This window comes from Rana temporaria, chromosome 1 (genome assembly GCF_905171775.1).
Source record: "Rana temporaria chromosome 1, aRanTem1.1, whole genome shotgun sequence".
Classification (NCBI taxonomy): domain Eukaryota; kingdom Metazoa; phylum Chordata; class Amphibia; order Anura; family Ranidae; genus Rana; species Rana temporaria.
Genome location: NC_053489.1, coordinates 639,789,520 through 639,802,661, shown reverse-complemented (window position 1 = coordinate 639,802,661; position 13,142 = coordinate 639,789,520). Strand labels below are relative to the sequence as shown.

General features: G+C 46.0%; 1 protein-coding gene across 1 annotated transcript; it reads left to right on the top strand.

Moving 5' to 3' along the window:
• The first annotated feature begins 8,377 nt into the window (after nt 1-8,377).
• On the top strand, nt 8,378-11,897 carry LOC120943219 (40S ribosomal protein SA-like). The gene is given in 5 exon segments (XM_040356409.1): nt 8,378-8,498; nt 9,232-9,411; nt 9,414-9,460; nt 9,463-9,649; nt 11,857-11,897. Coding segments are annotated over 5 exon segments (555 nt in total). The 5' UTR covers nt 8,378-8,398.
• Nucleotides 11,898-13,142: the final 1,245 nt, after the last annotated feature.

The following is a 13,142-nucleotide window of genomic DNA, read 5'->3' as shown; positions in this document are numbered from 1 at the left end:
TTTGCAGCAAAGCTACTGTCAGCTACCAGCCAGGTTAACCTTCCAATGCTGTATCATTGAGGGCCAAATGGATTCAATACTTTCCAGGAAAATGCTTTCTTGGCAGCTTAACCACTTAAGAACCGAGCCTCTTTTTGAGATTTGTTGTTTACAAGTTAAAATCATTATTTTTTGCTAGAAAATTACTTAGAACCCTCAAACATTAAATATATATATATTTTCAGACACCCTAGAGAATAAATCTGCGGTCATTGCTATATTTCTTATCTCAATGACCTGGCAGCCAGGGTGTTGCTCGAACTTGAAGGAAAAGTCTCTGCCACAGACCCTCCTGAAATGGACTCCGGGAAAAGCCTCTGCCACAGGCCCTCTCTGTGATTGTGATTACGGAGATGATCCTCCTTGGTAGAATTGCCTCTGGATCTCCTTCAGATAGTTTTCAGGTACCGACTGACAGGTGACCAGCCTCTCAGTGACCCGCTACCTTAATCCCCGGTGGTTTGTCGAGACCCTAGTGGATCGCCAGCCTCTCATTGGCTCTCCTCAGAAGGACTCCCCACCGAACAGCTACCTCGCTTGGGATCTTCAGGATTGGGAACCTAGTCGACTACTGGGCTCCCTGCCACAGCTCAAATGTTCCGGACCAACATGGTCCCGGAACCAGGAACACCGTGTGGCACGCGCACCCTGGCCTGGAAGGCCATTACCCCGGGGCGCCGTTATGCGCAGTCACCCTAAAGGTGGGTGCCGCACTCCGAAGAAGAACCCAGACTAATGGTGTCTGCCCCATAAATACCCTCCCCCAGCATGCACAGCGAGGAAACTCCCTCCTGATTGGCTGCTAGGGAAGAGCACCCAAACCTTGACTGCACTGCTGCCACCCACTGTCCTGGGGTAGGAACTACACCCCAGTAACAATGGACAGCCCAAAGCACAGCCAAGCTGATACAGAGACCAGTTTTGAACGTAATAAGATCAGAGTCAGTTAACACTCTGATCCCTCTCCAAATTTAACTAGCACCGGTACTTTTTAAGTAACCAGGCGCTACATATACAAGCTATTATCTGGGTTCATTTCTGTATATTCAACTGAAAATTTTTGTGTCCAAAGTTTAGCTTTAGGCTTCGTTTCCACTAGTATGACTTTGGACACATAGGGGTAGATTCAGAAAGAAGTTACGCTGGCGTATCTATTGATACGCCGCATAACTTCTAGGATGCTCCAGCGTATCCTTTTTCTGTATCCAGAAAACAAGATATGCCGGAATTGGGCTAAGATCCGACTGGCGTAAGTCTCTTACGCCGTCGTATCTTAGTTGCATATTTACGCTGGCCGCTAGGTGGCGCTTCCGTCGATTTACGCAAGGAATATGCATATTAGGTAGATACGCCGATTCAGAAACGTACGTCCGCCCGGCGCATTTTTTTACGTCGTTTACGTTAGGCTTTTTCCGGTGTAAAGTTACCCTTGCTATATGAGGCGTATTTTATGTTAAGTATGGACATCGGGCCAGCGTTGAATTTTTCGTCGATTACGTCGTTTGCGTAAGTCGTTCGCGAATAGGGCTGTACGTAAGTTATGTTCACGTCTAAAGCATTGACGATTTGCGGCGGAATTTTGAGCATGCGCACTGGTATTCTTTCACGGACGGTGCATGCGCCGTTCGAAAAATACGTCTAAATACGTGGGGTCACAATTCATTTGAATAAAACACACCCACGTCATCCACATTTGTATTAGGCGGGCTTACGCCGGACCACATACGCTTCGCCGCCGTAACTTAGGGCGCAAGTTCTTTATGAATACGGAACTTGCGCCCTAAGTTACGGCGGTGTAACGTATCTGAGATATGTTACGCCCGCAGAAATTTACGCCGGGCTATTTGAATCTACCCCATAAAGGCGCCTTACAAGTCACAGCCCATTGATTTCAAAGGCACCCGTTGCAATCTATGCGACTTTGAAAATCAACAACATTGAAAAGGTTCCTGCACTACTTTGAGACTCTTAATGCGACTTTGATCCAGAGAGTGTAAACTTGGATCAAAGCTTCACTCAAAGTTGCATCAAAGTCGCACTCTAAATCACGCTACTTTGGGGTCGCAATAGTGGAAACGTAGACTAAAGCACATGGAACCTGGAGAAAAAAGTTAAATGTGGTTTACTGTAAGATAGATGTTAATATTATTCAGGATTTATTTAGCACCAACCATTTTGCAGAGTATTACAAAATCAAGGAAGACAATACGGTTACAATACATTTAAAAGGTTAACTCTTTCCCGGGGTAAAGAAAAAAATATATATAGCGCATACAATTGCGACACAAGTCATATTGTAGTTGAATGTTATTAAAAATTACCGCCGCCGAACTCCCGAAAGTGGGAAAGGATACCTGTCAAAAACAGGTATCCTGTTCCCCCTCCCCCAAAAGGTGCCAATTGTGGCACCGGACGGGGGGATGAAGCCGATGAGCGGAAGTGCCACTTTAGGGTGGAGCTCCGCTTTTCGTTCTGTTATAACATTTTGCTAATAAATAATTGTTCTTTCATATATTTAGCTCTAAATGTATTCTGCTACATTTCCCAAATCAGTGTATATTATTTAGTCTGTAGGAAATTTAGACCCCTTTCACACTGGGGCGGTGCAGGCGTTAGCGATAAAGCGCCGCTAGTCTTAGCAGCGATTTACTGGTGTTATAGCTGCGTTTTGGCGCCGCTAACAGGCCACCTTTAACCCCCAGAAAGGGTTAAAAGCACCCACTTAGTGCTGCTTTCAAATCGCTTTTAAGGCGATTTGAAAGCGGCGCCCATTTATTTCAATGTGCAGGGGCGGTGGAGGAGCAGTGTATACACCGCTCCTCCACCGCCCCAAAGATGCTGATTGCAGGACTTTTTGTTCCTGTCCTGCATGCGCACCGCTCCAGTGTGAAAGCACTCTGGCTTTCACACTGGGGCTGCAGAAGAGGCACTTTACAGTCCATAAATTATGGTATATATCTGAAAATGTATCAATCCTGATGTACTGACGGACTCTCATTCCTTTAGGCTCTAAAATGCCAGGACAGTAGAAATATCCTCCAAATTACCCCTTTTTGAAAAGTAAACAGTCCAAAGTATTTAGTAAGAGGGATGACAAGTTTTTTGAAGTTGTCATTTTTTGTCATAATTGTTTGGAAAATGAAGAAATGAAAATATATATATTTTTTTTTACAATTTGACAATGGTAAACGGGCAAGAATTCCAGGAAATCCACAGCAGCAGATAATCCATGTAAATCCTTCCCACTGGGATGCCCTCGGTCCATGTAGGGAGGGATTTACACACATCGTCCGCCCCCTGCCCAATCGCACTGATGCATGGAAGGGAGCCGGCTCCTCTGTGGCTGCACCGCCAGTGCAAGTGATTCCACCCCCCTATCCTGGTGGCGCTGGCTCAATAAGCTGCGTGCCCATAGAGAAAGCTCTGCGTGTCAGCTCAGCTGTGGCACGTGTGCCATAGGTGCGCCATCACTGGCCTAGAACTTACCACAACTGTAGTAAAGAAAAATGTGGGTTGCATACTTTTTCCCCACTAGATGTCGCTATAAGCATACAGTATCCAAAACCAAAACATTTTCTGTGCTTTGAATTAAAGCGGAGGTCCACACAAAAATGGAACCTCCGCTTTTCGGAACCCTCCCCCCTCCGGTGTCACATTTGGCACCTTTCAGGGGGCAGGGGGTGCAGATACCTGTGTAATACAGGTATTTGCTCCCACTTCCTGGTATAGATCACCACGGGGGTCACGCCCCTTCCCATCCCCGTCCCCCGCTTTTTTCTGGGAAACACACAGATCCCAAAAGACAGCGGTGACCAGTTAGGACGCGCAGCACGACTCGCGCATGCGCAGTAGGGAACAGGGAAGTGAAGCAGCAACGCTTCACTTGCTGATTCCCTCACCAAGGATGGCGGCGGGGGTAGCCGAGAGCCGAATGATTGCTCGGCTTTGGCTGCCGACATCGTGGGCACCCTGGACAGGTAAGTATCCATTTATTAAAAGTCGGCAGCTGCAGTATTTGTAGCTGCTGGCTTTTAATATATTTTTTTTAGGCGGACCTCTGGTGGTGAGGGACTAGAACCCCCATTAGGTTTTTGTATGTCTGTATGTGTGTACAATAGGGAAATCCTCTCTCTAATTGTTCTGACACTCATAGGGCCAGATTCACAGAATAGATACGACGGCGTATCTCCTGATACACCGTCGTATCTCTTGTCGTATCTATGTGGCTGATTCATAGAATCAGTTCCGCATAGATGGCCCTTAGATCCGACAGGTGTAATTGACTTACACAGTCTGATCTTAGGATGCAATACTTCGGCCGCCGCTGGGGGGTTCGCGTCGTTTTCCTGCGTCGGGTATGCTAATGAGCATTTACGCAAAGTTAGTCATAATTTTACATGCCTTAACTTTACACGAGCCATGTTAAAGTATGGCTGTTGTTCCCGCTTCGAATTTCAATTTTTTTTTTTTGCGTAAGACGTCCGGAAATACGAAACACCGTAACTCACGTCGCCGTTCAAAAAAATGACGTCACATCGTGCAAAGCACGGCGGGAATTTTAAAACTGAGCATGCGCAGTACGTCCGGCGCCGGAGCGCGCCTAATTTAAATGGTACACGCCCCATTTGAATTGGGCGGGCTTGCGCCGGACGTGTTTACGATACACCGCCGCAAGTTTACAGGTAAGTGCTTTGTGGATCAGGCACTTACACTGAAAACTTGCGGCGGTGTAACGTAAACGGGTTACGTTGCGCCGCCGCAATTGTACCTGAATCTGGCCCATAGTTACTGGGACCAGGACTGAGGAAAAATTCAACATTTTAAATTGTCACCTAAACAAGAATAATTTTCGAGAGCAATTCATTAATTTTGGAGAAATTTCCTCTCATTTCCTGTAGGGTCTACTAGACTGGAAGTGAAGAGAAATCTTTCCAATTCGGCAAAGATCACAAAAGTATTGAATAGCCCTAAATCTGAGAAACCTCCTGCAATGTAATGTCATTTCAAGCAATGTCATTTCAGTTTTTGACCAGTAGGAGGATCCTTTCTCTACATATATACAGCATACCGACAATAAATAGTACAAATAATTAGACAGTGGACATTACATCCGCCAGACCCGCTGATTGGTTTCTGGCATGCCTCCAACCCCGGAAGTGCAGAATCACATACAGGTACTTGATTTTGCCCAGAGCGGCCGCCCTGCCACAGTAAATGCACATGGGGCAGTCAGCATCTGGTTCATTTCTATGCTCAGGGGCCACCAAACTTGAAGTGCCCGTGCACCACAAGGTCTAAATCCAGCACTGCTAACCGTGTACTGTGTGCAGTAGCTTATCTATGAACATGTGCATTATGTACAGTATCACGCAGTGGCCGTGCGTCCTTAAAGTGGTTATAAACCCTCTCTGACATGTTTTACCTACAGGTAAGCCTAGATTAAGGCTTACCTGTAGGTGTTTGCAATATCTCCTAAACCTACACGGTCTCTGAGATATTTGCCACAAAGAATGCCCCGTTGTCTACAGCGCATGCACGCCGTAGACAATGGCGCAGGCGCACTGAGAATGCCAGTTTTATCAATGGATAATGCTGGCTTTGACGGCTCCCGCGCGCATGCGTGGAGTGACGTCATCGCCGCTCCGGCCAATCAGAGCGCCGGAGCAGCGATACCCGGAAGTAACCTTCCGGAGCGATGTCTGCGGCCGGAGGGGGAGACGAGGACGACTTCGGGGGCTTCGATCTAAGGTAAGTAATGCATAATGAGCTAGTATGCTAGTCATACTAGCTCATTATGGCTTTGTCTTGCAGGTTATTTTTTTTATATATATATATTTTTGGGTTTACAACCGCTTTAAGGGCGCAGGAGCGCCGCCCCCCTCTCCTGTCACTCTCTAGTTACCATAGATAGATTTATGCATTACATGAATCTATCTATGGTCGGTGCTGACACCCCCTATTTGGGTTCCGGCCCCTTTCCAGTCACAGGCACCTGAATTACAGCAGTGGGGGTGTTTTTTGGAAGCACCTGACTAGAGCCTTTTGCTCTAATAGGCGTCCAAAAAAGTGAGAAGCGGGCGCAACGTTGTGCGTTCCTTCTCACTCAGCTCAATTTTGGCAAAGCTGGATGAATTTGCTTTGCTAACATTGACCGGCCTCTTAGCCAATCAGGTTGCCGGGTCTATTCCTGGTCGCCTGATTGAAAACTGAAAAGCTGAAACGTCAGGCGCTGTGATTGGACACCTATCAGGCATCCATTCATAGGAGAGAAGGACGGGAGAAGACGCATGGAGGGTAGAAGACACCGCCCGCCGTCACCCGCTGCCCCACAGAGACAGGGTAAGTGCCGGGCAGATAGCGGGCAGGGGCAGGGGGAATCACAGTGGCAGCATTGGATGGCACAGTGGCAGCATTGGATGGCACATAGGCAGCATTGGATGGCACAGTGGCAGCATTGGGAGTATTTGATGGCACAGTGGCAGCATTGAATGGCACAGTGGGAGCATTGGGAGTATTTGATGGCACAGTGGCAGCATTGGATGGCACAGTGGGAGCATTTGATGGCACAGAGGCAGCATTGGATGGCATGGTGGCAGCATTGGGAGTATTTGATGGCACAGTGGCAGCATTGGATGGCACAGTGGGAGCATTGGCAGTATTTGATGGCACAGTGGCAGCATTGAATGGCACAGAGGCAGCATTGGATGGCACGGAGGCAGCATTGGGAGTATTTGATGGCACAGAGGCAGCATTGGATGGCACAGTGGCAGCATTGGGAGTATTTGATGGCACAGTGGCAGCATTGGATGGCAAAGTGGGAGCATTTGATGGCACAGTGGCAGCATTTGATGGGCACAGTGGCTGCAATTGATAAGCACAGTGGCAGTATTTAGTGGCACAGTGGCTGTGTTTGATGGCACAGTGAGGCTGTAATTGATGTTTTTTTTTTGTTTGTTTTTTTCAATTTGTTTGCGCCCTACCCAACATTTTGAGCACCAGCCGCCACTGGTAGCATGTCTGTAACCATGAAGACTGGGTGCATTGTGTGTACGCACTTGTAGATGTGTGTGCAATGGATCCCTTATCTCTAGCAATGTATGCCGAGTGCAGTGTGCAATCAATTGGTCCTAGTCCTTTATTTGAGTGAATTGTGTGCCAATATTTGTCTGCGAGTCCTAGGTGTGGAATAGCAATTGGAAATCTGCATACTATGTAAACAGGAGTGTCAGATGCTGGATATTCTGCTAGACCAGTGGTTCTCAACCTGGGGTCGCGACCCCCTCAGGGGTCGAATGACGATTTACCAGGGGTCACCGAATCATGGGCTGTTCCTGAATCCCGCGTTGCTCTCCCAGTCTTTTTGCGGCCGCCCATTCAGCCCATTCAGTTCACAGCATGGCTGGGGGTCAGAGATTAGAGGTCAGCTGACTGCTGAGGAATGTGAAGTGGGAGGGGCTGGAAGAGACCCTATCTCCTAATTTCGGCATAGGTGTCACTGCTACGAGACACCACAAAGTCGGAGACACAGTGAAGCCGGAGACACCGTGAGAGGGGAAGGAACAAAAAAAAAAGGGAGAGTAATAAGACAGATGGCTAGAGAGGGATGGGGGAAAAAAACTAAAAATTTGCATAAAGAGAGATAAAAGCGACAGAAAGGAGAACAAAGAGAAAGAGTGGTACATCCTAAAATGTACCATAAGGGGTTTTAATATTGTACGAGTGGAAGGGTCTCAGGGAGCGCTAAATGTATGTGGGTTAAGTTCGCAAATTACTTGTCTTGCCTTGGGTGCTTACAACCCACGCTACGAAAATAATTTTACTGTTAGGGGTCCCCACAACCTGGGAAATTTTATCAAGGGGTCACAACACTAGAAAGGTTGAGAACCACTCTGCTAGAGGTAACGTGGGGAGTCGTTGATTGTAGGACAAGTATTGAGAGTCTTCTGAAAAAAAAAAAAAAAAAAACATATCAGGAAGACTGGCTTCAACCTTCAGTCTTTCTTGCGCCACGTTGAAATAATCAGTTCTAATTATAATCCAGTTCATTTCTAATCTCTTGTATGGTCTTTAGATCTATCAAATTAATTGTCTGCCGTTGGTTATGAGTGTATTTTATCTTATCAAGAGACAGGTCTGAAAAAACAGTCCGTAAACGATTGAATGACATCTTCCAAGGTGGCCAGACATATGAGATCATTAGTGCAGGATTAGAACTCCAGACAAAATTAATTAAATAAAAAATAAATATCCCAATAAAAATAACTAAACCCTTTTTTTCTTTGGTTCCAGCAGGAGACTCTCCACATGGCGTTGACTCTTTTTCCCCATCGTAACGTCCGGAGGTCTGGATGTCCTGCAAATGAAAGAGGAAGATGTCCTCAAGTTTCTGGCTGCAGGAACGCACTCGGGTGGCACCAACCTCAACTTTCAAATGGAGCAGTATATCTACAAAAGGAAAAGTGATATAGCTAGATTCGGGTAGAGTTAGGTCGGCGTAGATACGCCGACCTAACTCTGAATCTGCGCCGACCTAGCTTAAAGTGTATTCTCAAACAGAGATACACTTAAACCTATCTAAGATACGACGGCTTGCGCCGTCCTATCTTAGGGTGCAATATTTTGGCTGGCCGATAGGTGGCGCTTCCATTGCGGTCGGCGTAGAATAAGTAAATCACTAGTTACGCCTATTCACGAATGTACGCCCGGCCGATGCAGTACAGATACGCCGTTTCCGTAACGCATTATCAAGCCTAAAGTTATTCCATCTAATAGATGGAATAGTAATTTTAAAGTATGGCCGCCGTTCCCGCTTTGAAATTCGAAAATTTTACGTCGTTTGCGTAAGTCGTCCGTGAATAGGGATTTACGTCGTTTACGTCCACGTCAAAATCAATAGGCCCGTGCGGCAGACTTAGCCGCAATGCACACTGGGAAATGTAGGCGCCCGGCGCATGCGCAGTTGGAAAAAAAAAACGTCAATCACATCGGGTCAAGCCTCATTATCATAAAACACGCCCCCTCAGACAAATTTGAATTAGGCGCCCTTACGCCCACCCACTTTAGGCTACGCCGCCGTAACTTAGCAGGCAAGTACTTTGAGAATCAAGTACTTGCCTCGCTAACTTACGGCGGCGTAGCCTAAACACGCTAAGCTACGCCGCCGCAAAGTTGCGACCATCTCTCTGAATCTAGCTAATAGTATTTACATTATAAATCTAAAACAGACATGGGAGAAGCTTCTTCTTTCTGCACGTGCCATCGTATCCATTGAAAATCCAGCTGATGTTTGTGTGATTTCCTCCAGAAATACTGGCCAGAGGGCTGTTCTGAAATTTGCTTCTGCCTGTGGAGCCACCCCAATTGCTGGTCGCTTCGACCTGGTACTTTCACCAATCAGATTCAAGCTGCTTTCCGTGAACCACACGCCTGTTAGTTGTGACTGGCCCACATGCTGATCATGAACCACTTACTGAGGCATCATACGTCAATATTCCAGATTCACCTCTGTGTTATGTGGATATTGCCATCCCCTGTAATAACAATGGTGCCCATTCTGTTGTGTGGTGGATATTAGCTTGCAAAGTTCTGCGCATAAGGGCAACAATTTCCTGTGAACAGTGCTCAACATTTTTGGGGGGGCGCAAACAAACTGAATAAAAAAAACAACATCAATTGCAGTCACTGGACCCATCAAACGCAGATACTGTGCCCATCAAACGCCACCACTGTGCCCATCAAATGCAGCCACTGTGCCCATTAAATGCAGCCACTGTGCCCATCAAATGCAACCACTGTGCCCTTAAAATGCAGCCACTGTGCCCTTAAAATGCAGCCACTGTGCCCATCAAACGCAGCCACTGTGCCCATCAAACGCAGCCACTGTGCCCATCAATTGCCGCCAATGTGCCCATCAATTGCCGCTACTGTGCCCAATCAAATACTGCTAGTGTGCATTGCCCGGGACTTCCATGCTCCCCAATGTCTTCTCCCGTCCTCTCTATTAGTGTTGAGCAGAATACGCCATATTCGATTTCGCGATATATCACGAATATATAGCCGAATATTCGAGAAATATTCGCTAAATTTGAATATTCGTGATATTTTATCGAAATGAAATGATTGCGAAATTTCGCTATTGCGAATGCGAACATAATTGCGAAATTTCGGTAGGAGCACTCTGATTGGCTCAGAATATTCTTAAAATTTTATCGAAATTTCGCAAAATGCGAAATTTATTGCGGAATTTCGACAAATGCTGTAGGAGCACTCTGATTGGCTCAGAATATTCGTGATATTTTATCGAAATTTCGCAAAATGCGAATGCGATATTTATTGCGGAATTTCGACAAATGCTGTAGGAGCACTCTGATTGGCTCAGAATATTCGTGATATTTTATCAAAATTTCGCAAAATGCGAATGCGATATTTATTGCGGAATTTCGACAAATGCTGTAGGAGCACTCTAATTGGCTCAGAATATTCGTGATATTTTATCGAAATTTCGCAAAATGCGAATGCGATATTTATTGCGGAATTTCGACAAATGCTGTAGGAGCACTCTGATTGGCTCAGAATATTCGTGATATTTTATCGAAATTTCGCAAAATGCAAATGCGATATTTATTGCGGAATTTCGACAAATGCTGTAGGAGCACTCTGATTGGCTCTGATGCAGAAGAAGGGCGAAGAAAATAATCGCGCGATATTCCTATTGCCAAATAATCGCATTGCGATTTTTCGGCAATATAAAATGATCGCTTCAGCTACTCGGCCCAAGGTCTCTAATCATACCAGCAATGCTTTTAGACGTCGATGGAGATCACTAGGATGTGATCTGTTCTAAAAATAAAATTGAAAAAATCCGAATATTCGGAATAGCGAATATTGACCGCGAAATTCGAAATATTCGCGAATACTCGAATATGCCATATTCGAGCCGAATATTCGCAATACGAAAATTCGTGAGCAACACTACTCTCTATCAGGCATCCAGACACAGCGCCTGTTGTTTTAGCCAATCAGGTGACAGGTAACAGACCTTATTGGCTAAGAGGTGGGTCAGTGTTAGGAAAGCGATTTATTCTCTTTCCTAACACAACGCTGAGTGAACATTGAACGCACAGCATGGCGCCCGCTGTTCACCATTTTGGACTCTAATCAGGTGCTTCCAAAAAAAAACGCTGCTGTAATTCAGGTGCCTGGTGCCCGACAAGGGGCCGGACACCTGAATAGGGTCCAGAGATCTATCTATGGTGAGAGAGAGGTGACATGAGAGAGGGGGCGGCACCTGTGCACCCTTTATGGACGCACTGTCACTGCTTGTGAACATCCATGAAGCTCCCAAACCTGCAGCAGAAGATTGGAGCTCCCAGCCAGTTAGCACAGATGACTAGTCAACTGCCCCAACTGCCCAGGCATCAGAATGGGTGGGAAAAACGACTTAATGGTCTTAAAAAAAATAATTTTGGTGTTACAAATGTTCAAACAACATGGTGGACTTTTGAAATAAATAAAAAAAATAAAAAATAAACATTCATTTGTTGGCCACATCCAGAGCTATGGGAACTCTGTTGGGGTTGCTGTTATTCCATGCTTGTAAGTGTATTCTCCTACACTAGAAGTCCCCACAGGCTCCTGCATCTGATTTCTAGAAATCCATAGCTAACAAAATGGTACCACTCTATAAATACACAAATGAGCCTAGAGGATGTCCTACTAAATTCTCCAAGGCCTGGGACATCTGGGCTGAATCTAAGGTGACAGTGGCTAACGTCACGATGTCACCATAGTAAATTTTGTGTTATTTCCTTGGTACAGGTTATGGCTCCTTCCAAAGCGCTGTGGGACTAATCCTTTAATTGTGTTATTTTTAAGCCTCTGGTAGAGCACACTTGCTTGCCTTAGGGCATTGGTTGCCATACCAATTGTGTTTTTGCGTTATGATGTTATATTGTGTTTGTGTTACTAAAGCTTGTTTTTTTTGTTATATGTTGTACTTACCTAAAAATATACTGAAGAAAATTGCAGTATTAGCGGCGCTCAAATTCCAACAGGAAAAGTCTTTATCAATGAACATCCAAATGGTCATATAGATCAATCTTATGTGAAGTTAAAATTCATCAATGTGTTTCCACGCGATCTGTGTCCCGTAATTCAGCCGTCACCACACCTCGTACCTTAACACCCCTATGGTCTTGCACTCACCCCCAAAAAAAGGTGAATATAAGCCCCTAAGTTGGTCCTTTAATGGAGCAGCAGGTACAGGTCCTTCCATCTATGTGCCACTCATCCATGGCTGTATTTTGCAGATCACTTTAAAAACTCCCTGGTATAAAGACAAAGACAGACAAGCCAGTAATGCCGCATACACATGATTGGAAATTCCGACAAGGAAACCAGGGATTTTTTTCGGATTTAATTTTGGCTCAAACTTGTGTTGCATACACACGGTCGCACACAATTCCGACCGTCAAGAACGCGGTGAATAAAAACTAAGACGAGCCGAGGAAAATTAAGTTTAACCACTTCAAAACCGCACGCCGTCATATGACGTCCAAAAAGGGGATCTCTTATCCTGGGTGGACGTCATATGACTTCCTGTACTTTGTGTGGTGATATCTGAATGATGCCTATACCTAGAGGCATCATTCAGATAACATTTTCTTCCGGCGGCGATCCTGCGCACCGTAAGAATGATCATAGTGGCGGTTCCGCCGCTTGATCGTTCTTATAGGCGGCGGGAGGGGACATCTCCCCCCTCCCGCCGCCATCCGGTGCTTCTCCGGGCTCTCCCGTGCCATCGGGGGCCCGGAGAGATGATCGCCGTCCGCCGGATGTGAAGCATAGAGATGACTGGTGACCAGATGGTCACCAGTCATCTCTATGACCGTCGGAGGCCCGGGCGCGATGTGATGACGTCACGCCTGGGTACCCGTAAGTTAACAAACCGCAATTGCGGCTAGTAAGAATGAGATCTGTGAATTTTTTTTCACGATCTCATTCTTTCCAGCCTGGAGGAGAGATGTGGGGTCTTATTGACCCCGCATCTCTCCTTAAAGAGGACCTGTCACACACTATTCCTATTACAAGGGATGTTTACATTC